We start from the raw sequence: 22,999 nt of genomic DNA on the forward strand, positions 1-22,999 counted from the left end.
GCTAAGTGCTGTATGGTGAACTAGCCATAGCACATCAGTTGTAGAACTGTCTGATCTATATACCAATACAAAACCTTGTTAAATAGAATAAACCTTTTTTGCATCAATAGTTAAAAATCCCTTAAAATGTATGGCTCTGCTCCACTTGTTACTGCTAAACCAACTCTTAGAACTGTTTTTAGGTGTTATTAGGTTTACATGTATTTGCTGAATTGAAATTATGATTGTGCTGTTTATGTGAACTACCTGAACAGGTGCTAAATAACACGAATGAAACTGATGAGGAGACGGTGCACACATCCCCGAAACACTGTAACTGTGAAGAACATAGACTTTCAATAGACACTTGTGATGTTATATCCCTGATGTTACCAACATCAGGGATATAAATATCTTACAGTCCTGCTTTCAGGACAATAGATTTTCCATGGCTGTATCTAAAGTAGACTTTATTTTATGTTTCCCTTTTCTCCAGAACATTTTGGCCAAGGCGTTGTATGACAATGTGGCAGAGTCTCCGGATGAGCTCTCTTTCCGCAAGGGCGACATTATGACAGTCTTGGAGCGTGACACACAGGGATTGGATGGCTGGTGGCTCTGCTCACTCCATGGCCGCCAAGGCATTGTCCCTGGCAACCGTCTCAAGATCCTGGTTGGCATGTACGACAGTAAACAGCAGCAGGCCATCCCTTCCACACCAGATCCAGCTGTTTCCTGTCCCACCTCGCAAGTCCAGAGACCCCTCCACCCTCCGAGTGCATATCCCAAACCGACACCTCCCCTGTCATCCATTGCCTCAATGTCTTCCTCCGGGTTTGCAAACAAGACCCTCCCTTCTACTCAGTACACATCCATGCACTCAGCCTACTCCACCCCTAGCCCCGCACAACCCAACCCTGACTCTGTCTACATGATGCCCCCCTCACACAGTCCCAAACCAAGCCTCCAAAGTGTGTACCAAGTTCCCTCCGGTCCAAGTGGAACTTCTACACAAGCCCAGCCAGGACCACCCAGCAAGGCCTCAGCTCAAGGTCAGAGACAGGCTGGTAAAGAGATCTATCAGGTGCCACCTTCTGTAGGTCCAGCACCAGGTCAGGCAACAGCTCCAGCCGGCCAGGATGTGTATCAGGTGCCTCCCTCCCTGGATAGGAGGAACTGGGATAGCAGCAACAAGCCACTTGGCAAGGTAAGGATGGACAAATAAGTTAATATACAAAGAAAGGAAGCTCATCATTAGACAAAGACATTAAATATCACTGACTTGAGTTCTGCATGTTTTATATGAACCACAAACAGTTAAAGATTCGGCTGTCGACACTGTCTGTACAGGTGTGCCTACATTTGTGCCAAACCAAAAAGATTCTTCTTCTTCTGTGCTCTGCAATAAGGTTTGCTAACTGTGTGGTCCATCTGACTGTTTAGTGGAGGTCGTTTAGTATGCTTGGGCTGATCAGACCAATTTAGTAAACTGAATGAGAATATAAGCTTTACACCTATGATGTGTAACAGTGATGCAGTGACACTACTGACTGGCAAAATCGTCTGTGTCTCCTCAAGTTTGTCAAAACAGCAACTCATCAACTTGAATTGCAGTTAGGTGGTTAGGAAGTTGCACAGAGTCAAATCTGGTGACTGAGGCTGTGGCCTGAAAACCTGAATACACTATGAGCAGAGCAGCTGACGCTTTTTGAATGTTTTTGCTATACTTATCAGGTCATTGCACTGCAACTCATAATTATTTTTGTATTTTCTCAGTCCAAGTTGGAGGCCTATGGTGAAACTGCAGATGGACTCAAGTAGTCAAATGAAACTTCAAATGAGAAATCTAGGTTTATATTCTAAACTAACATGAATGTTGTCTTTATTCTGATGTGATAGGAGGAAAACCTGTGTGTGCAGTGTTTTGTACCTGATGCACAGGAACACGTGTTGTCACAGAATTGAGATCTTAAGGTCTTTCAAAGTTTTTCTTTGGATATTTGCTGCTTTTTTCACTTATTTTAATTGTGGCTTATTGTTAACAGTGACCTATGAATCACCTAAGCAAAAAAAGGCAACTCATCTCACCTCAAGGGATAAACCAGTGTTGCTGCTACAGACAACCAACAGCCAATTTAAATTCTAGCTTTAGGTTCTTTGTTGTTAGCAGTAAAAAGTTGTAATTTGGTTCCATTTCTTTAGTTGAATCTACAAAAAAACGCCAAAGGTATGGTTTGTAGTGTTTGCTTTAACATTTTGACAAAGCTAGAAGAGTGAAGAACAAAATGTGAAGTTTCAGACCCTAAAAAACTTTCTACAGCAGACGAACAGTATCTGAAAGTCGTGTTCTTAAGAAGCAGGAAAAATCCAGGAACAAGAAAAGGCAAAAGTATTCCAAATTACTCAAGAACTAGTCTTCAATCACTGGGAACAGGTCAAATGAAGTGATGAATCCAGATTAGAAATTAGATTAGATTAGAAACGAATGTTTCAAATCATAGTCACAATCATTGGAGGTTGTCAGCGGTCCAACCATGAGTGAAACGTGGTGGAGGCTCTGTCCCGGTTTTGTGCTGCCCTTTTAGCGAGTGGTGTGGGACATCTTGTCAAATTTGATGGAATTATGAAAACAGAAAAGTGCATTTTTATGCAACACGAAGAACCATCTGAAAAGAATCTGATGGGCAGCAGCTTTAATTTTCAGCATGACAATGATCCCAACCACACTGACAATGAAGTAAAATCATTTGGGGAAAAAAAACAAAAAAACACACGCAATGAAATTCTATCAGTCATGGATTGGCCTCCCCAGAGTCCGCAGCTCAACACTTTTGAAGCCGTGTGGAATCATCATATCATTGTTACACTTTGATCTAGTACCTCAAAAAATGAAGACTCGCTCAGTGTGTGGAGAAGCAGTGAAATAAAATGATTATTAATAATGCAGCTCAGATGTTGTGGTTGGATGACTGTGCATTTTACTGCACCAGCAAATGACAGGCTACTGTTTGTCTACTCTGGGGAGCGCCCAGGACAGTGTGCGTGCATGCATGCATGCGTGCAAAGGTCCAGCTGCTCCCCTGCTTTTTAACACATGGATTCATCTGTGGTCCTGTGCCTGTCTGTAACTGCTTTATAATTAATGAATATGCAGGACTAAACTGCATTTAGCAGGAAAAAAGCTCTTTGTTCAGTTCAGGGAAATGTTGTACTGTGTTCTTAGTGTCCTACTAAGAGTTCAGTACTTTTCTTCATGAATACACAGTCATAGAAAATCCTCACAAACAGCAGTCTAGGACCCAACAACTTGATATGATCTTTCAGAACAAGGTCAGACAATGCATGATCCACCCAGCAAGTTAATATCAAGTTAATATAAATGACCTTAACTCTTGACCATCCTTTAAAATTTATACCCATCCTTTGCCCTTCATTCCCAAAATTATCCCTTTTTCGCTAGGGTCACGTGAGGGTTAAATATCAGTGAAGTCAAGTGTTTCAAATAGGTGTACCTAATTAAAGTTTGTGTAGGCTTTAATAACAGAAGCAAGGCATAATATTATATTAATATTATCTACCACACAATTAACCACATTCATTTGTGAAAGATACATATGCCATTATATAAATAATGTCATATTTATATGGGAAATAAAATTGTCTTACACTTTGGTGATCATTTCCAATTTTTCAACTAGCTCTTAAACTTTGGTCTTACTTACATTTCAGTGTGCTGTAAGCTTCAAGTGAGATATGTTTGGATCAGTAAATCTTTGTCGCTTCGTGCTTTGTTTCCCTTTTATGTTGTGAAGGCAGCTGAGACTTTAGTAGTCTTATTTTCTAGTGTGTGTGAAAGCAGACTGAGCTCCTATAACAACTCGATGCTGTAGATTTATGTACAAAACCAGCTCTCAAAATTAGGATTTTGTGAGAGTAAAGCTTTGAATGTGAGCAAACCCCAGAGCCATGTTATGAGCAGTGCATTACTATCCAAAGTTTTGGAATGACACATTCACTTATAGCTGAAATTTTAATATAATGCACACATTTGGCTTTGTAATATAAATAAAATTACAGCAGAAATAGAGACTGACTATAAAGTACAAAAACATTCAAACTTTATAAATTGTTAATAGGTATATGGGAAAGACAGAAGAGTATGGAAACAGCGATCCCCTTCTTTATGGACACGAAAAGTATGGCTATACTATGATTAATATGTGTGGAGGCAGGAAGTGGAAATCTAAGTATATCCTGGATCAAGGCTATCAGTTCTTTCCTGTTCTCTCCCTCTGAATCTCTTTGTACACACAGACCCAGGATATGACTTAAGAGTGTTAGACACTTCAGACATAATAGACTATAACTATTAGAATTAGACCAATACTGAGCTGCTATAAGCAAGGGCTATGAGTCCTGTGTTGTACTCCAGTCTTGTAGGAGTTTCCAGAGACGCTGAGCACTTGTTGGCCCTTTTGCCATCACTCTGCAGTCCATCTCATCTCAACTGGGTTTAGCTCAGGTGACTGTGGAGGCCATCTGGTGCAGCACTCCATCACTCTCCTTCTTGGTCAAATAACACTCACACAGCCTGGAGGTGTGTTTGGGGTCATTGTCTTGTTAAAAAATAAATGATGGTCCAACTTAACGTAAACTAGACGGGATGGCATGTCGCTGCAGGATGCTGTGGTGGCCATTTTGGTTCAGTGTGCCTTCAATTTTGAATAAATCCCCAATAGTGTCACCAGCAAAGGTGACAATATAACCTTATTTAAAACAAAAAGAAAAAGAAAATTCCCTATACTTGGAACTGCTGGAGACTGTGTATTTCTAAAGGTGCTCAAAATTTGTCAGTAACAGCCCATCCAATCCACACATGCAGAGAGGTCAAACTACAGATGTCTTTAAACTAAGTTATGTGTTATAATGAGCAACGACACAGGGAAAATGTATTGAACACATGAAGAAACAAAGGTGCAAAAAAGCAGAGAAAGTCATGTCACCCACTGAAATCCATCAGTAATTAGGAAACAAACCTGCCATTTAGTGCAAATTAATATCAGCTGGTTCAGTCCCAACTGAAGGCCTATAAAAGGGTGTCTCATTATTACCAAGGTGTTCAACAAGAAAAATGTGCAGAGACGTTCTTGATAAAAAAAATTCTGCTCTTCAGGCCTTAGTGGCTGACATGTGGCGTATTAATGTGGCATCAAATAGTATTCAAAAAATGTACCAGAAATGATGTCATAAATACTCCATCCAACAATTTAAGACAATGTAACACAAATATCTGAGACACGTGTCAGATATATATATACTATTTAATGAGCAGAGTTTTGGGATATTATTTTGCATATTGTATTGTGAATCTCTTTTCTAAGACACACAGTAACACAATGGAGAACATGGTGAGAGGCCAGGATAGATTACAGTGTGGAGCAGCTGAACGTGTCCACTAGCTCAAACAGACCACACAGACTTCCATCTGGACCTTGCCCCGTTTTAGACACCAAGATTTCAGTGTGCTTTTCCTTCTAGCAACACACTGGTTTCTTTTTATGCAGTCTTTGCTCTTCAGCATAAAGCAAAGAGCAGGAAAGAGAGAAAAGGGAAAGAAGGAGAAGAGGAGGGAGGGGCATTGCTCGAGCAAAGGTCATCAGTTGAACAATGATTTCTGGGACGAATCATCTACATGGCACAAAAGCCTAGCTTGTATCACACATTGCCCCCTATGAGTTTATGTCCATTTAGGCATGCAAAAGAATTCCCCTTCAGTGAGTCATCATAGCTGAATTTGTGTAAAGGCATTTTATTGTTGGTCAGTGTGATCCGTGATGATGGGGACAGTGATTTAGGTGTCCATGAGGGTTTTAGGACAGCACATCTGAAAGTAGCCACTGAACAATATGAAGGAAACGTGGCAACATGCAGTATATAACTATTGTTCAGGAGTATATTTAGGGGAAGCTGCCGACCTCTGTTGGTGCAGGATAGATCTGCTGTTAGGTTTACTCCTGTTGACTACATAAGGAAACATCGTTTACAAGTGTAAAGCATCAGTTTTACTGTCAAGGTTCCACAGGGAGTGGACTCAAACAAAGGACCCAGTAACCTTTATTTAGATTTCCTGCTCTGGTCTAAGATATGAATGTCAAGGATAGAAAACAAAGTTAATAATCCAACTCTCCAGAAAGCTCACATCTGTGAGACTTTTGGGAGAGGAATGTTGTCCCATTGTTAACAAGCACCTTAAGTCGACTTTGTTTCCCAAAAGAATTTCAAATTTCTTCTTTGGTCCGGAGAAAACAGCAGGGTGTCTGGTTCGTGTTCACAAATGGCTTCTTCGTCTGCTTTTGTGGATGGCACAGTGAACTGTGTTCACAGGCTATGATTTCTGGAAGTGTTCCTGAGCCCATGCACTGATTTCAGTAACAGGATCATGCTTGTTTTTAATGCACTGCTGTCTGAGGGTATCCGGTATTGATTTTTGACCTTTTTTCCCTTGCACACAAAGATTTGTCCAGATTCCTGGAATCTTTTGATGATGTTATGTATTGTAGATGATGAGATAGTCACTGTGAGGAACATTATTCTGAAACTGTTTTACAATTTATAGATGCAGTTTTTTGCAGATTGGTGGACATCTGCCCAAATTTATTTCTGAGGAACTTTGCATGTCTAAGATATTCTTTCATGTTACTGACATCTTGCTAGTTAGCCTAATTAGTTGCAAAATTTCCCTCCAGCTGCTTCTTTTTAGTGCCAACTAACTTTGCAGCCTTTTGTTGCCTCCATCCCAACTTTTTTTTGACATTCTGCTGCCATCAATTCAATTCAGCTAATATTTTTCATGAAATATAAGTTTAAATATTTGGTATGTTTTCTATACTCTGTTGTGAATAAAATATTGGATTTTGGGATTAGCTGATGCTGCTTTTATAAATTTCACACAGGCTCTCAACAGGTTTCAAATTAGGTTTGTAGCAGTGTCTGTTACTCAAAGTCAGTGTTCTCTAACCTTGAGTCTGCTACTGCTGTTCTTGAGTGTTTATAGTGGAGCAAATGACATTTTTCATTCAATGCTGATGTTTTAACTGTGCCACTTTATTCAGCCGGTATGTGTGGGGCTCGGTTTGTTCTGATATATCAAGGACATGGAAATGTTGTGGAAATGAAGAGGAACGAATGGAGGAGGGAAGGATGAAAGGACAGCAGAACGGTGCTTTTGCTGTGCTATATTGAACAGCTGTTGTGGTTTCCCAGCCTGGCTGGTTGACTCTATAGTCAAACCACATAATACACAGTTTAAACAGGCAAACAATGGGGCACTCCGGTTCCCACGACAACTATGACTGAGCCATTGCACTGTTTTTATTGCCCCATGTGCATCTGTGTGTCGGCAGCATGTTTTGATGAGACTGAGCACCCTTTAGTGTCTGTTCATTCAGTGTAAAGAAGCAGCAAACAGATAAGGAGTTGATCTTTGTTTGTGCTGAAATATTTTTGTTATATGCATTTAAAGATTTTTATGGTCTGAACTGAATACAAATTATCTCTGGCTGTGTTATCAGATTAATGTTTGTCATACAACTACAGCTCTCGGTCATTTTTGACTGACACACCTGCCTCTGTGCTCTCTGTGCTTTTGCATTCAGGTGGTAGTTCCTACCCGTGTTGGACAGGTGTATGTGTACGACGCAGTGAAACCAGACCAGGATGAATACGACGTTCCGCCCAGACTTCAACCTCCAGCTCAGCCAGACATATATGACGTGCCGCCCACCCGGCAGCAATACAGCACACAGGTGAGGCTGCTCATTGTATGTGTGTGTTGTTGTTATCACACAGAAGCTATCACACGTTTCCAGTCAATCATCACGGTCCTTCAATATTGTTTTAATAGGTTATTAAATAGGTTATTAAAATGGAATTAAACACACACACACACACACACACACACACACACACACACACACACACACACACACACACACACACACACACACACACACTATAAGTCAGTATATAGAAATTCCAATGCACAGAGTTTACTCCTTTATTCCTAGCAGGTCATTATTTTGTTAGCAGTACTACTACAACAGTAATACTGTTGTATTACTCACTGGTTTGGCTGGACATTCATTTGGTTTCCACGGACTCAGTAGTAACTGGTCAAACTCCTGATGGAACTGATGGACATGAGCAAATTCCCGCCCTTAAATGCTCTGCTAGGTCTTTAGCTGCAGCTGTCTTTAGTTGCTGTTGTGTGTGGGTCTCTTCATTTTTGTCTTCAGTAACAGAAACGTTTCTCTGTTTGGCTGAAATGAGGTGACTGACTTTCCATTAATGGATTTCTTTGCCTCAACAAACTCATGAGTAACTTTTCAGTGGCTTCCTTCACACCACAGCTTCAAACTGCAAACAGTTACATTCTCTTGCTTTGAAATGAGTTCAGCTCAGTCTGCAGCAACTATAAGTAATTATGATGCTATGTATTTATATAATAATTATGTCTGTCGCTTCTAAATGTTTAGGTGTATGACACTCCTCCCATGGTGATGAAGGGTCCATCTGGTGGTCAAGATATATATGACACCCCTGCAAGCAGTGAGAAGAACCCACAGCAGATGGTAAGGATTTCGATTTGGGAGTTATCATGTAATATAACCATCTTACTGTCTTTCTGTAATTGTTTGATGCTGTGTTTGTGTGTGTATGTCATAAGATATGACATAATCTTTGGAAATGTACCCCCATTGCATCGACAGGGAAATAATTTTGGTAGTTTGATAACCTGTAGTAGACGTGCCATACATTTCTGCAGTATTCAACTAAACTAAGTAGCTTGCACTTCACTCAGACTGGCTGTCAGTGCTGCAGGTAAGTGACAAGGTTCACACCTGAGCTCAGTCCTGTCTGCGTGCTCAGACAGTTCGTCCTCCAGACTCTGCTCTTTACAACAGTGGTCCCTTTAAAACATAATACGGTAAATAACAGATAAAACCTGTAATATTTAAAACATAACCTTTTCAACTCATCTTTGATGGATGTCAAACTGAGTGGCACAGATTTCCCACTAGCAACAAGAGTAACTGATTTTGAGTTACGATTTGTTTAGGAAATGATGTCAGTGTGTCACTGAGTAGGCAAATCAGCAAATGAAGTCTAACTTAGTGAAAATAGTTCAGTTTTGCTAAAACAGTGATTGATTCTATAAATGTTTTTACGGCACTGCACTGGGTTCAGAGAATTCTTTTCTTTTTTAAAAAGAAATTCACAAATTGTTACCAGTGTAACTCATTGTCTTCTGTGCTCTGTTGGCTCTTTGACTCACATTCTCCAAACTGTATTTTAACTGTGCTGACCTTTATTCCATATTGCACCACAGGTAACAATGGAACTAGTTGGAACTAGATTAGTTTGAGGAGTGCGGCTGACATGAGCACACTTGTACCAGAAACCTTCTTCTGTTCATTTGAAAGTATGCAGAATGCCGTTAATCACAGCATTCTGCATACTTTCCAGCTTGACTGCTCACAGTTTGAAGAGTGTTGCTGTCTGCCCGGGTGCAGCTGTTAGCAGGTGGCTGTGTAAACCTTACAACGAAGAAGCAAAAACAGAGCACCCAAAACACAGTAATAAAAAAAGTGTGCAAACAAGCATGAGTAGCAATCAAAGGTATCCTGTTAAAACATCTTTAATTTGTTTCTAATATGGAAGCTAATAAAATGTAAATTACTGCCTCCTGACTGAAGAGTTGCATCTCTAAAAGTAAGATGTCAGGGTCATGATGATCATGCGATATTCTCACCACTTTAAATGCTGTTATTATTATCTTATTATTATTATTTCACCCCCATGTCATACTGTGTATGGTTGTGTGTGTGTGTGACAAATAACATTTGAATTTGAATCTTCACACCAACTGCAGCCCAGCTCCTCTTACAAGAATGCTGCAGCCATGCAGTTCAGGTCTGCCACTTAACCATGTTTATAGTGGATAAAATTAGTCCTGAGGATACCAGGATCAGGCCAAATTGTCAGCCATCTGATCTGATCTGATCTAAAACATGAATCCATACATGAAGAAGCAGGCCCTGCTGTCAGTAGTGGTCTGTTTCTGTGATTACAGGAACATGCAGAAAGCATGGAGCCACGAGAAGCTCTGTGCACGTTCAAAAAACAACTTGTGGATTTTGAAGACTTTAAAGACTCGCTTCAATTATTGATCATATCGATAGAATTTAAAACTCCAGTTTGTTGAAAGCTATTTGTTAAACATTATTCGCTTTGTTATTTTTAAAGTACTTTCCTCAAAGTGCCTAAAATGTGTTCATATTACTATATGAAATCATGCACCACGTCGCACATACCATTACACTTGATTAATTAAATCTTTTTAATTAAATCTGTTTAAAAGTGTGATTAACACTAATCAGTGCAAGGAAGAGATAAAAGCAGTTTTATGCACACATTATAATAATAAATATGACACTTGTCTTAATGAGATCTTTATAAGATAAAGTGTTCTTACAAGACTTCTCTGTCTCTTCAGGTTTATGACTTCCCCCCATCAGTGAGTAAGGATGTCAGTGATGTTCAACCAATCAGAGAGGAGACGTATGATGTGCCACCTCATTTTGCCAAACTAAAGCCCCAAGTCCCCATCACTCCGGGCCCGTACTTACACAACAACCTCAGCAGCAATGATGACGAACCGCCAATTCCAGAGGATGTGTATGATGTCCCGCCCCCAATCCTGACTGATAAGCATTATCGTAGGGACAGGAGTGGGGCCAGTCAGGCCCCTCAGCAGATCTATGACATCCCAGCTGTACTGCGTGTTGGCCAGGATGTCTATGACTTCCCCCGGGAACGAGAGGAGACGGGGGAGAGGGCTGAGCAGAATGTCTATGACGTGCCCCCACAGGTATGACAGCTACAGGGCCGGCTTGTTTAATCGCATGAAATCAAGTTTGTGTTAGATGTTCCATCATCATCATTGTCATCGTCATCGCTATGCAGAGAGCACTGCTGGCTTTGTGACTCTGGCAGCGTGATGCTGTTGTGCTATTCAGACACACAGGAGCTCACTCTTCAGTTAATGGCCTCGACAGCTTTATTCATGCAGACCCACAACAGTGACAGACAGAGCCGCTGTGCTTGTGTGATATTAATCACATGCTTCGTTGGACAGTATGTTAAGTGGTGTATAATATATGAGGTTGAACTTGTGGTTATTTTAATAACTACTTTAATAATTCAAAAGGCTGCATCCTATAAGTAGCTGTGTGAATGCAGCGATACACACTCACACACACACGCACACACACACACATGCACACGCACACACACACACACACACACGCACACACACACACACACACACGCACACGCGCGCTGTCTTACTTTTAAAATGAAAATGAACGGCTCCAGCTGCTGTATGATGTTGCAGTTATGATAAACTCAGGTTTATCTCACCAAGAAGCTCAACATTGTGTACAAACCCAGGAGTTTAGACATTAGTAGTGTGTTAACCTGACCTGAAAACAGTCTTCATTGAAGGCTTAACACAAAATAGTGTTTCAGTTATCGTTTATTCATTTTAGGCTAGAATCAATGTGAAGTTGTAGAGCCAAGTTGATAACAATTTCAGCGAGCTAAGTAACCCAAAGATGTATAAAAGACATGCAGTCATATGTTGCATGCCTATAATGTGATGTGACTAGGTCGGACTTATTAAGGCTGCCATTATAAGTCGTGCCACGGCTGCACATTCATGCATGAAGCCTACACTTAAGATGCCATCAGATTAAACGAATAATACACTCCACTCTTGGCAGTAAATCCAGCCGTTATTAAAAGCTGCTGTTTAATCCAAGCTGTGACTGCTGTTCAGCTAGCGTCTCTGCTGTCTGGCATTGCTCGTGGTTTCTAATGAAGGGCTGCTTTGCAGGCCTGCTGGTTTTCACAATTTTGTAATTGTCAGTTTAACTGTGGATGGGTTGATTTTTTTTTCTACTCCTCAGTCATTTGCAAATAATTTTCTGTTTATTATTCCTTTTATTCTCTCTGTAATAACTTGTATGTATTGTTTTATTTATCTATTTATTTAGTCTTGTTTCCTTGTAAAAATAATAAGACCATCAATGCATGATTGTTTTACTGATGAAACTAACACAGTTAGCTTAGCACACAATCAGGAAATGGGTGAAGTTTTTATTCTAATGCTACGCTAATGCGTTTTGCAGGTTGTACGTGATGCCCAGTCAGCCAGTGAAGAGCTGTCCATGTCTTTCAAGCGGCTGTCTGCCTCAAGCACAGGAAGCACAAGGAGCAATCACTCTGCTTCTTCATTGGATATGGTTCCTGTCCGCGACACCACCTCGCTTCCTGCTCCTGGCTCCATTCCAGGAAAACCCCTGGTCTTGGAAATGGATCAGGCCATGGAACGTCTGTCTCGTCTTCAACAAGCTGTTGAGTCCAGTGTTTCCTTCATGATGTCATTCATCACAGGCAACTGGAGAAGCCCGGCTCATCTTGAAGGAAACCTCCCAGCCATTCATCAGGCTGCCGACAGGGTGCGTACCACTGTCCGAGATTTCTTAGAATTTGCCCGAGGCGCCGTGGCGAATGCTGCCCAGGCCACAGACCGCTCACTGCAGGCCAAACTGGGCCGCCAGGTCGGGAAGATGGAGGAGATCTTCCAGAATTTGATTCGACATAGTCAGAGCTTAGACGCTATTTCTTGGTCACACGCAGCACTCACAGCACCACCACCAGGAGGGGATGACTTAGATCGACTGATCATGACGGCGCGAGGTATCCCTGACGATGCCAAGCAGCTTGCTTCTTTTCTCCATGGCAACGCTTCACTGCTCTTTAAAAAGACCACTCGCCAGCAGCAAATGCCTCTTCCTCCTATCCCAGGGGAGCTTAGTGGTCACACAACAGGATCTGGAAGTGGAAGCTATCAAGGAGGGGAGAAAGTGAACATTCAGTCACGGCCCCTTCCCTCCCCACCAAAGTTTACTGCTGCAGAAGAAGAGGAAGGTGTGGAGAGACCATATGAGACCACAGAGGAAGGATGGATGGAGGACTATGACTACGTACATCTGCAGGTACACACAGAAACAGATTTGAGCCCTTTACAATAACAGGAATCACATCTTAGCTTGGCAGTGTGACTGTATGTTTACATTAGCGCATTTAGAAAATCCGCTCAGATTTGGCACTGATTGTACCAGAGCTCCCAAAGCTCCACAGAGCTGAGATACATCTGAAGCATCTGCTAATGATTCAGTTATAGGAGGCTGGTGGTAGAGAAGTTAGAATGGAGTGCCAGTCAGTGACAGCCTACGTATATAAATAACATAAGCAGAATCATATCAGTTCACCATTTTTCCTGCTTCTACAGCAGCTACTCACTACTGCTGGCTAGGAGTGTCCCAAGAGACTTACTGTTTCAGTAGTCGTCAGGTCCAGTCACTCGGCCATAATGGTTTCAATCATTGTTTGGTCTTTAAACTTGTCTGTTTGACTACAGGGACTTAATGTTTGCTGCACTTAATTCCTAAAACCCCCTGCATGTCCAAGACCATCACATGAAGCCTTGCTATGAGTTATGAGTGTTTCCCTGCAGAAACGAAATGTCAAATCAAGGCTCTGTGTAAAAAAATAGAGAAAGTCTCCTCTGTAATTGCAGCTTTAACTGGTACAAGCGTGTGAATGAATCTGAGTTTTCTGTGAGCAGCTGCTCTCCATTTCCTAAAACGCTCTGTGGTTTATGGGAGTCACAGTGGTGCAGTCGTTAGCACTGTCTCTCCACCAGAGAGAGAACTGGGCTCATGGCAGATTCCTACCTCTCCCTGAGCCCAGTTCTGGTGGAGGTTTCTTCCTGTTAGTAGGGAGTTTTTCCTTCACTGTCGCCAAGTGTTTGCTCACAGGGGGTTGACTGATTGTTGGGATTCTCTATGTATTACTGTAGGGTCTTTACCTTACAATATAAAGTGGGTAGAGGCAACAGACGTGATTTGGTGCTGTATAAATAAAACTGAATTGAATTGATCACACTTTGGTTCTGACCACTTACACAGCCATGACTTAAGAATTATTCTTTACTGTGTTTACTATGGTATGTCACATTGTTTGAAACAACACTTCTGGAAAAAATACCAAATACTCATTAAACAGTGAAAACATTACAAGTGAGGCTGTAAGACTGTGCTACACTTTTTCTAATAAAAGAAGTCTCTGACAAGTATTTTAGCAAGACTAAACAAAGACATGTTTTAGATTGAGTGGTGTGTGTGTCTGTGTGGGTGGGTGTACATGTAGTGTACTAACTGTGTGTCTATATGCTGATCTGTCAGGGAAAAGAAGAGTTTGAGAAGAACCAACGACAGCTGCTGGAGAAAGGCAACATTATCCGAAACAATAAGACACAGCTGGAGCAGCAGCAGGTACGTGTCTGTTGGACACCTCAGTGTGAGGACACCGGAGGAGCTGAGGATCAAAACACCGAGCTTCGGTGGACCATCTGCTTCTCCTTGCGAGCTGCCTCCTGTCTCCTACACTACACCTCTACCTTTACTGTACCTTACTGGTTCTTACATTTCTTTGACAAAGTCAGACCAAATAACAGTAAACAAATAAACTGCTTCAGTGGTTCTTAATAACTAAGGGATAAATGACCTGCAACACCAGCTCTCTCTCTCACACACACACACACACACACACACACACACACACAGTACATTTGTTACAAAGCTTTGAACTGTGTATGAAATTCTTTTAATTTGGATTTGGATTCATCACTACAAGTGACCCACTGGAGGTTACACGTATGCAGAGTGCGAACTTTGACATGGCAACAATGAACAAAGGAAACCGACAAGCTTCGAACACAACCCAGATTTCAGAGCAAACGCCATTGCTCCAAATTGTGTACACTACAGCCCACATTCATTTAATTATTCATTATTTATTATACTCTGTGCACTCTCTGCCTGCAATTTAGACTCATCAGTTAATCTAACCTCCCTGATTTGTAAGCCAGAGTTACGGAGGACCGTGAAAATGCAGAGCAAATGTCACACAGAAAGGCCCTAACTGAGCAGGACTGTTTGCTGCTCCAGCAGCCAGCAGCGTTGGCCAACATATGATTTTTCACTTTTAGCTGTTGCTTGCTGAAATAGAAAACAGTATGAGTTTTTAGTGGCAGCTTTTCTAGAAAGTAAAATCTGTCAGAGTTTGGTGGCTTAGTGTTTTGTGCAACCCAGAGCTTTAGTATTTAGTAGGTCAGTATGAACAGAACAGGCACAAATCTCAGAGAGGACTTTTGTTGGACAATTTAAAACAACGAAAAGAAATTCTAACTTGTTGTCATTGCAGATTCTAGTTATTAACTGTGTCTTTATTCTTTATCATCTTCCAGATTAAACAGTTTGAGCGTTTGGAGCAGGAGGTCAGCCGGCCAATCAACAACGACATGACCGGTTGGGTTCCATCCGCACACAACTCTCTGGCAAACTACCTGGCCCAGAACGGCTCTGGAGGCCCCGCCTCCTCCAAGTTGTGCCACGGTGACCGTCAGCTTATTCTCTTCTATCAAGAGCAATGCGAGCAGAACGTCACCACGGTGACAAATGCCATCGATGCCTTTTTTACTGCGGTCAACTCCAACCAGCCACCAAAGATCTTTGTGGCACACAGCAAGTTTGTCATTCTCAGCGCACACAAGCTGCTCTTCATTGGTGACACGCTGTCACGCCAGGCCAAATCTCCAGAAGTGAGGGCACGGGTAGCCCAAAGCAGCAACACCCTCTGTGAAAAACTCAAAGACATTGTGATCAGTACCAAGACAGCAGCGCTTCAGTATCCTTCACCTGGAGCCTCCAGAGAGATGACAGAGAAGGTGAGGGAGCTTGCAGGGTGTACTCAGCATTTAAGGATGGTTCTGGGACAGCTCTTAGTGATGTAGAGGCAGAGGGGGAGGAGGAAAACAAACCAAACAGTGACTGAAATATTCCAGAACCTCGGAGCAGCGAATCTTCCCAGTAACACTGGGCAGACAACCCTCTGTACCCCATACAGCACTAACTAGGAGAACCTGGAGTTTGCTGGATCACAAAGTGCTGCACAAAACCCTGAACACCCTTCAGGTGTGTGAGGAGTCCCGTGTGCCTCTACAGGATGAGGCTTGCTATCTCTTACAGTCCTGGCATGCATGGAAATCCTGAGTGATCCTGTCCTTGGGGTCTGGGACCCTGTTTCGGACCGGGAGCACCAATTTTACTCCCATCCTTCACTTCCTCCCTGTGCTGCCTTTCACTGGGACCATTTCATCCCATTTCCACTCTGCACTTTTTATTCTAGACAAATTGAAAAAAAAAAAAAACATTTTCTCGTCAGTGGGCTGGGCCATAGGCTGTAAAATAATCAGTGTAAATATTTAAGTTACCTATATATTCAGAAAATCAGAAAAAAGAAGACTATAGCACTTGCAGTGCATACACGTAAGAAAAGATGGGAACATAACTGTAGTTTTTAGACAGAACATCAGTAACTGTCATATTGCTATACCGTATAATTAAAATGTAATATGGCTCTGATTCTCGATCCTAATATAATTATTGTTATGGATGTGTAAATTGCAGATGATATGTATGACTCTGTGTTGTCGAATGTCGGAATGCTTTTCCATCCCCAATACAGGCAAACTTTCCAAAACCCACACAGGAGCACGCGCGTGTGTCTCTGAGCCGTCTGAGGCTCGCTGAGTTGTCCACTCTGCATTCGGTCCCCCCCGAGCACACAACGCTGCTGCCAAAACATGCCGACATAGCCGTGCAGGTGCGGGACTGCAGATGCGATTATTTCCACGCCATCTAAGATGTTTATTTTAATTTTATTTTATTTTTGAAAACTGTATGTATTTTTTAATAGGCATGTAAAAGTTAAAAGGAATGAAAGAGTTTAAAGACAGCAAATGCAATTAAACCTGCATTTCCTTTTCTCTGGTCTCGTCATATTGTGTATTTTTTATTAAATAGTTGAAAATGATACGTAGTGTCAGACTCACTACTGGAATTACCTGAGAAAATGCAGGCAGTTTGCACAGGTATCTGTTTTGCCATAATTTCCTAATAACCAAAGATGATCTCAGTTCTATGTATAAACGTCAAAGGTCTCAGTCTGCTACACGTGGTCAGCTATCAGATTTCTCTCTCGGCAAGAGAAAATTAGTAGTTTTTTTTTTTAAGGTTAAAGGAAAACTGTCTCGTTATATTTTTATGACATTCAAGAAAGACTAATGGGAATGTGACAGGTTGGGAACAAAACCGGTTTATCACTTTATTACAGAAGCAAACATGCAGAGTAAAATTATTTCCCTGTTAGCACTCATGTTTTTAATAATATCTGTTAGTACAGAGCATTTGGAAGCCACAGCCTTTGTGAAAGACAACACAGACGCCTTAACAACCATCTGAAGTTCAAATGTTGTTCATTCCAGTGCTAATTTTCTCTGTATACCATCATTTCTATGCCACCTCCAAACTATAAACTCTGCTTACTGGCTGAAATGCTTATAGAGATGTTAATATGATTAATGAATCTTTACATATAATACTGTCTGAAATTTCAGATTAAATTTTATTCCTCTGTAGGAAATTATTGTCTCCCCGCAATGAAAACAGACAAATTTCTAAGCATGGCCAGATTATAGATCGTGAAGTCATTTCATTTCCTCTGGTGAACCGTGGCCAGCAGTTCAGTTTGCAGAAAGCTTCTAGTACGTGTTAAAAAAAAGAAAAGAATAAAATGAGTTTAAAAAAATCTCCTCCTCAATGTTTTATTATCTTTATATTCGTGTATGCTTTTTCTCATTTGAATTTTAACCTGAAAACATTGTCTATTAGCCTGGTTTTGACATGACGGCTACCAGGGGATGGTGTTGCCCTGCCAGTCCAGAAGCATCCCACTGTCTTTGTTGCTAAGTGACGATATCACACTAAGCATGCCAAGTACGCTGTCCACGGTGGTCAAAGGAGCCTGTGGGAGACAACAGACACACAAAAGAAGAAAGTCACTGGAAAGGAAGCGGCTGGATCAGAACAAGCTTTATGATTTCTAATATGGGGAAGGCTAACAAGCTAAATGCTAAAAATGAAGTTTATTTTTGTTTGCAGTTTCAAGATTAGAGATTTAAATGATCATTATTGGAGAAAAGGAGGGTCGTGGTGTGGTGGTTAGCACTTTCATCTCATATTAACATTGATATTATGTAAAATGTAATTGGATTATCAAAAATAAATCAAAAAACAGAATCGGTGAGTGTTTCATGCTGTGTTTGTCTTTTTATTACTAAGCTGCTCTTACTTACCCTGAACTTACAATAATGCATCCAAATGTATAAATCTCCAAGCTAGTACAAGCAGTGATGTAATGCTAGGACTTACATTACGCTTGTCTAGTGAAAAGTACAACGATATAAGGTTTTACATAAGCACAGTACTTGTTTGACCTAAAAGGACTTTCTGGAATCTGTAACAGAGATTTGGTGGGTTTCAGCAAATGTGATTGTTTCATATGAAAGCTGTTTAAAGGAAAAACATAATGTTTAAATGTATTCACTGAATAAAGTATTTTAAAGTTTTCATCACGTCACCTTTTCTCCTCCCATCTCAGTTTGGACCCAGCCTGGGTGTATGGCTGTCACCACTATATTGTGAGTCTTGAAGTCTTCGGCTTGACAGCGAGTCAGCATGTTCAATGCTGCCTGATGACAGGAGAAAGAGCACATTTCTTTATTGTTAAGCGTAATACAAACATATAAGTAATACACTTATTGAAATTATTATTAATTATTAATCAATACAGGTGTCTAAAGCCAAACAACTGAACCACATGATGCCTTAATTACTGCGTGTCAAGCTCCTTTCACTGAATCTGGTCTATGTCATTGAATCACAGTTACTTATTAAAATGTTAGTAAAGAAAAACTAAAATATAAGCACAGACAGAATAAACAAGTTTAGGAAGAAAGTCAGGATATTTGATTCTTTTTTAACAGTACCTTGCTTATTCTATAAGGATACATCTGTGCTGCTGAGAAGGTCTCTGGACATTTCTCTATGGATGAGATAGCCGTGGAGATGTTGATGATGGCTGAGCTGCAGGCAGTTTTATCATCTGAGACACAAAGTGGGACAAACAGGTTAGCATCATGACTGGGAAACGAAAAGAACTGTGTGTGAGGATAGTTTTCATCTCTGAACCTGCACCAACCAACACATTCTGTGATGCAATCCACCTGCGAAAGAATTCAAATCTATTTACTTTTGTAAATGTATTAATGCAGAGAAAACGCTCCGCTCTTCTTTAAGTATAAGTGTCTAGAATTCTGCATATTCTGTCGTATTTTCTAGTCCTATTCAGGAAAGGATCTGGCGAGATTATACCTGTCTGCTGACAAACTGTGTGTGCCCCCAGAAGATCCGGAGTGGCTTGATGGATGGATATAATGGTTGTATTAATGTCTTTCATTCATTGGCAATTGAAGAATATGTAATTTCTTTGCTTTGAGAAAATCTTGGGTTTTTGGATCGCACTATGAAGCTCTGTCTGCTCAGTGTTGCAGTATTAGTCTGAATGTGAGCAGAGTGCAGCCCTGTACTCTCAGTTCATCCTGCTGCTTCTATCAGCAGTCAGATAATTAATAAACACCAGTGACCCACTTCCACTGGCAGCCGTACGTGCCCATGCCATAATGCTCCCTCCACTATGCTGATAGATGACATGGATGCTTCAGATCATGAGCTGTTTCTCTCCTTCTCCACACTTTACTTTTCCATTCCGGTACAAAATAATCGCCATTTAAACGTTACTCTGTCTCTTTTCTACAAGGTGTCTTTGTCGTGTCTTCCTTCACTCACCTCCAACCAGTTGCAGCAATTGGTTGGCCGCTGCTCCCTGACCCTGGTTCTGGTGGAGGTTTCTTCCTGTTAAAAGGGAGTTTTCCCTTCCCACTGTCGTCAAGCGCTTGCTCATAGGGGTTGTCTGATTGTTGGGGTTTTCTCAGTTTTCTCTGTATTATTGTAGGGTCCTTCCTTTACAATATAAAGTGTCTTGAGGCAACCATTATTATGAATTGAATTGAACTGGCTTTGGGAGGTGGATAACTTGCAGCTAGGCAAATCTTCAACTCATCTTTTTGTAAATTGAATATAATCTCATATTAACTCTTATCAGGCAAGCTAATCCTATTACTTTAATATGAAAGCTCAAATAGACCCCTGTACTGCCAAGCCAGGGTACCACTCACACATTTACAACACATTATTTCGTGCCTTTGAATTTTGCTTGTCATGCACACAATCACAAGTGGATGGATGCATCAGTCACAGTTGCAGTGAGATGGAGCATGAAACCGTAAGTATGTACTCACTCCACTGAGTGTTTTCCCAATGATGGTATCCTACATTCAACATAACATGAAAGAACAGATACATACCACTGCCCTTTGCAGAAGAATCCCTCTGTGCTGCTTTTTTCAGGAGTGGAAGAAACATCTGAAAGTACAAAACTTATAGTTTACATGTGTGAAATTATAGCACATTTAAAAACTAAAATAAAATGAAAGATGTGAAATAAAAATGTGAAACTCCCATCAAATATGTTAAACCTAAGAAATGAGCCTGTTTCAAAAATGTAATGTAAGGAGTAAAAAGTAGAGGTGTTTGGGTAAAAATCTGGGAAGTGAAAGTACAATGTTCTCAGAAAATGAAATACTCAAATGAAGCAGAAATACCTGAAAATTCTACTTACATAACAAAGTATTTGTACTTCCCACCTCTGCAGAGAACAAACCAACCTTTGCAATGGTAAATGGTCCGACCACATTGGTTTCATACACCTCCATCATGTCGTTTTTCTTGGTAGCAGATAGTGCTCCTGACAAGGCCGGTTTCCTAATACCAGCATTGTTGATAAGGATATTCAACCCAGCATCCCCGATCTGATCTTGCACAGCCTGCACAGCAGCTGAGATACTTTCCTCATCTGCAACATCTACAGGTAGATGTATAGAAATACACATCATAATGACCAAGGTCTTTTGAATGTCAAAGAAACTGTGGAAGATTATGAGTTTAAAAAAAGGTTTCATTTCTATGTATGTATTTGCCTTTGAATCTCAGATTCTCAAGTGAATATTTCAACACTTCCATTATTATGTGAGAGGCCTGGTGAGATTAAAGTAAGGCACTATCAAAAACCTGAGTGCACCCGTAGTGGAAAGGTTCTCAGATTTTAATAACTAAGTTATCATTTTGTCTGGGAAATCAGTGCATAGACTCAGCAACACTTCCAAAATTCACTGTCTGTGAGCCTCCAGTGTTTTAGTGTCATAATTGGAAATGTTTCAGCACACATTTGGAAATGGGGTTGGAAGTGTATGTAGAGTTAAATGACGGCGGATTGTTTTTACCTAGCTTGATTATAGTGATCTTTCCAGGATGTCGGGTGGTTAACTGTCTCAGTGCCTGAAGAATATATATAAATATTTATATTGTTATTCCATGAAATCACGTATATAGCCAGTGACTCACAACAGAAATGACTGATGTGCATACAAATCTAAGGCTTGTCCTCAGGAATTCCAGATTCCAAAGCAACAGTGTAAGGAGAACGTGTATGTACAGTTGACATGTTAACTGTCAATAGCAAATGGATTGTCCAACAATCTGTGACTGAAGGGAAATAAATGAACAACTCGAAGAATGCAGCAACACTTTAATTGAGAACACAACTAATGCACACCGATTTGTTGCAGACCTTATGTACACTTTTCACTGTTTCGTAGCAATCAAAACTGACATATCAAGTTGCCTTCAACAGCTTTGTTACATCTTTTGCTTCTGTGCTGAAAATGGAGCCTGCAAGAGAAGTTTTGCAGCCAGACCCCCGTAGAGTTAGCTGTGCTACACCGTCACACTTTGAAACCAAATGAAAGATGTTTATACCAAATTTGTTGACTATTTTTGGACTATTAGGTTAGCTTGGGCCTTGTAAAATAAAAATGGACCCCTCTTCATACTTTCATGACTTTTTTATGTTGTATTCTCATAATTACAAGATGATGTTATGATAAAGTTATCTGCAGATGTTGACAATAACAACATAACAATTTATTTACAATACAAAGCAATACAAAACATACAAGGCGCTTAAGGTGACTGTTATTGTGATTTGGCACTATATAAGTAAAATAAGTGAAATGAACAGATGATACACCGACAACCTTCACATGTGTGCATGTGAGGGTTGCTCTAGCAGTTGATGTGAGAACCACAAGAAGCATTTATGTGTAACAGTCTCACCTCAGTTCTGCTTCCTTCAGGCTCTCTGGAGCAGGCATAGATGTGAGCCTCTTGTCCTGTCGTCTCTGCCAGCTGTTTCACCAGCTCCAAACCAAGGCCTCTGTTGGCCCCTGTCACTAAAAGGTTCCCTTTCAGTTCCACTGGCATGTTGGCTGATATGCTGGTCAAACAGTAGCTCCTGCCTGACTATTCTTTTGAGAGTAACTGAGCATGTGTTAGAGTGCTGCTGCTGTTGCACCATTTAAGAAAACACCTTGTTCTTCCTTTTATATGTCGAAAACTCTGTGACAACATACAGTGGCTTGCAAAAGTATTTGGCCCCCTTGAACCTTTCCACATTTTGTCACATTACAGCTACAAACATGAATCAATTTTATTGGAATTCCACGTGAAAGACCAATACAAAGTGGTGTACACGTGAGAAGTGGAACGAAAATCATACATGATTCCAAACATTTTTTTACAAATAAATAACTGAAAAGTGGGTGATTGGGTGTTTTGTCACCTATTCCATTACTACTGCCAGCCAACACCAGAAAACCTATAGATTTTTACAAGCCAGTTTACAGCTTTTTCTTTTCAGAGTGCATAGTTAGTGATAGGATTTAAAGTAACCAAATGATGTACATTAAAAATTA

The 22,999-nt window shown here is 40.8% G+C and overlaps 2 protein-coding genes across 5 annotated transcripts in view; one reads left to right on the top strand and one right to left on the bottom strand.

Annotated features, from left to right (window-relative positions):
• Positions 1-16,419, top strand: part of bcar1 (BCAR1 scaffold protein, Cas family member) — a 45,934-nt gene extending 29,515 nt beyond the window's left edge. For all 4 annotated transcript variants that reach the window (XM_085164722.1, XM_085164721.1, XM_085164720.1 and 1 more), the window contains 7 exons: positions 476-1,186; positions 7,635-7,784; positions 8,514-8,609; positions 10,535-10,909; positions 12,231-13,100; positions 14,352-14,441; positions 15,416-16,419. In XM_085164722.1, the coding sequence (XP_085020848.1) occupies positions 476-1,186; positions 7,635-7,784; positions 8,514-8,609; positions 10,535-10,909; positions 12,231-13,100; positions 14,352-14,441; positions 15,416-15,961 (2,838 nt within the window). In that variant the 3' untranslated portion in view covers positions 15,962-16,419. The remainder of the gene's footprint in view (positions 1-475; positions 1,187-7,634; positions 7,785-8,513; positions 8,610-10,534; positions 10,910-12,230; positions 13,101-14,351; positions 14,442-15,415) is intronic.
• A 291-nt stretch (positions 16,420-16,710) lies between these two features.
• Positions 16,711-22,612, bottom strand: LOC146514956 (uncharacterized). Its single transcript, XM_085164729.1, has 7 exons — positions 22,362-22,612; positions 21,470-21,524; positions 20,855-21,051; positions 20,495-20,552; positions 19,058-19,173; positions 18,650-18,760; positions 16,711-18,033 (listed from the first exon to the last, which is right to left on the bottom strand). The coding sequence occupies exons 1-7, from the start codon at positions 22,506-22,508 to the stop codon at positions 17,920-17,922; spliced, it is 798 nt and encodes a 265-aa protein (XP_085020855.1). The 5' UTR covers positions 22,509-22,612; the 3' UTR covers positions 16,711-17,919.
• Between the last annotated feature and the right edge of the window lie 387 nt (positions 22,613-22,999).

Source organism: Neolamprologus multifasciatus, chromosome 7, assembly GCF_963576455.1.
Source record: "Neolamprologus multifasciatus chromosome 7, fNeoMul1.2, whole genome shotgun sequence".
NCBI classification, from domain to species: domain Eukaryota; kingdom Metazoa; phylum Chordata; class Actinopteri; order Cichliformes; family Cichlidae; genus Neolamprologus; species Neolamprologus multifasciatus.

Excerpts from the sequence above, each read along its gene's own strand:
- LOC146514956 (XM_085164729.1), bottom strand. The coding sequence starts at position 22,508 with ATGCCAGTGGAACTGAAAGGGAACCTTTTAGTGACAGGGGCCAACAGA. Across the intron at positions 21,525-22,361 it reads CTGAAGGAAGCAGAACTGAG|GCACTGAGACAGTTAACCAC; the intron begins GTGAGACTGTTA and ends TATATTCTTCAG. Across the intron at positions 18,034-18,649 it reads CTGAGATGGGAGGAGAAAAG|GCTCCTTTGACCACCGTGGA; the intron begins GTGACGTGATGA and ends TGTCTCCCACAG.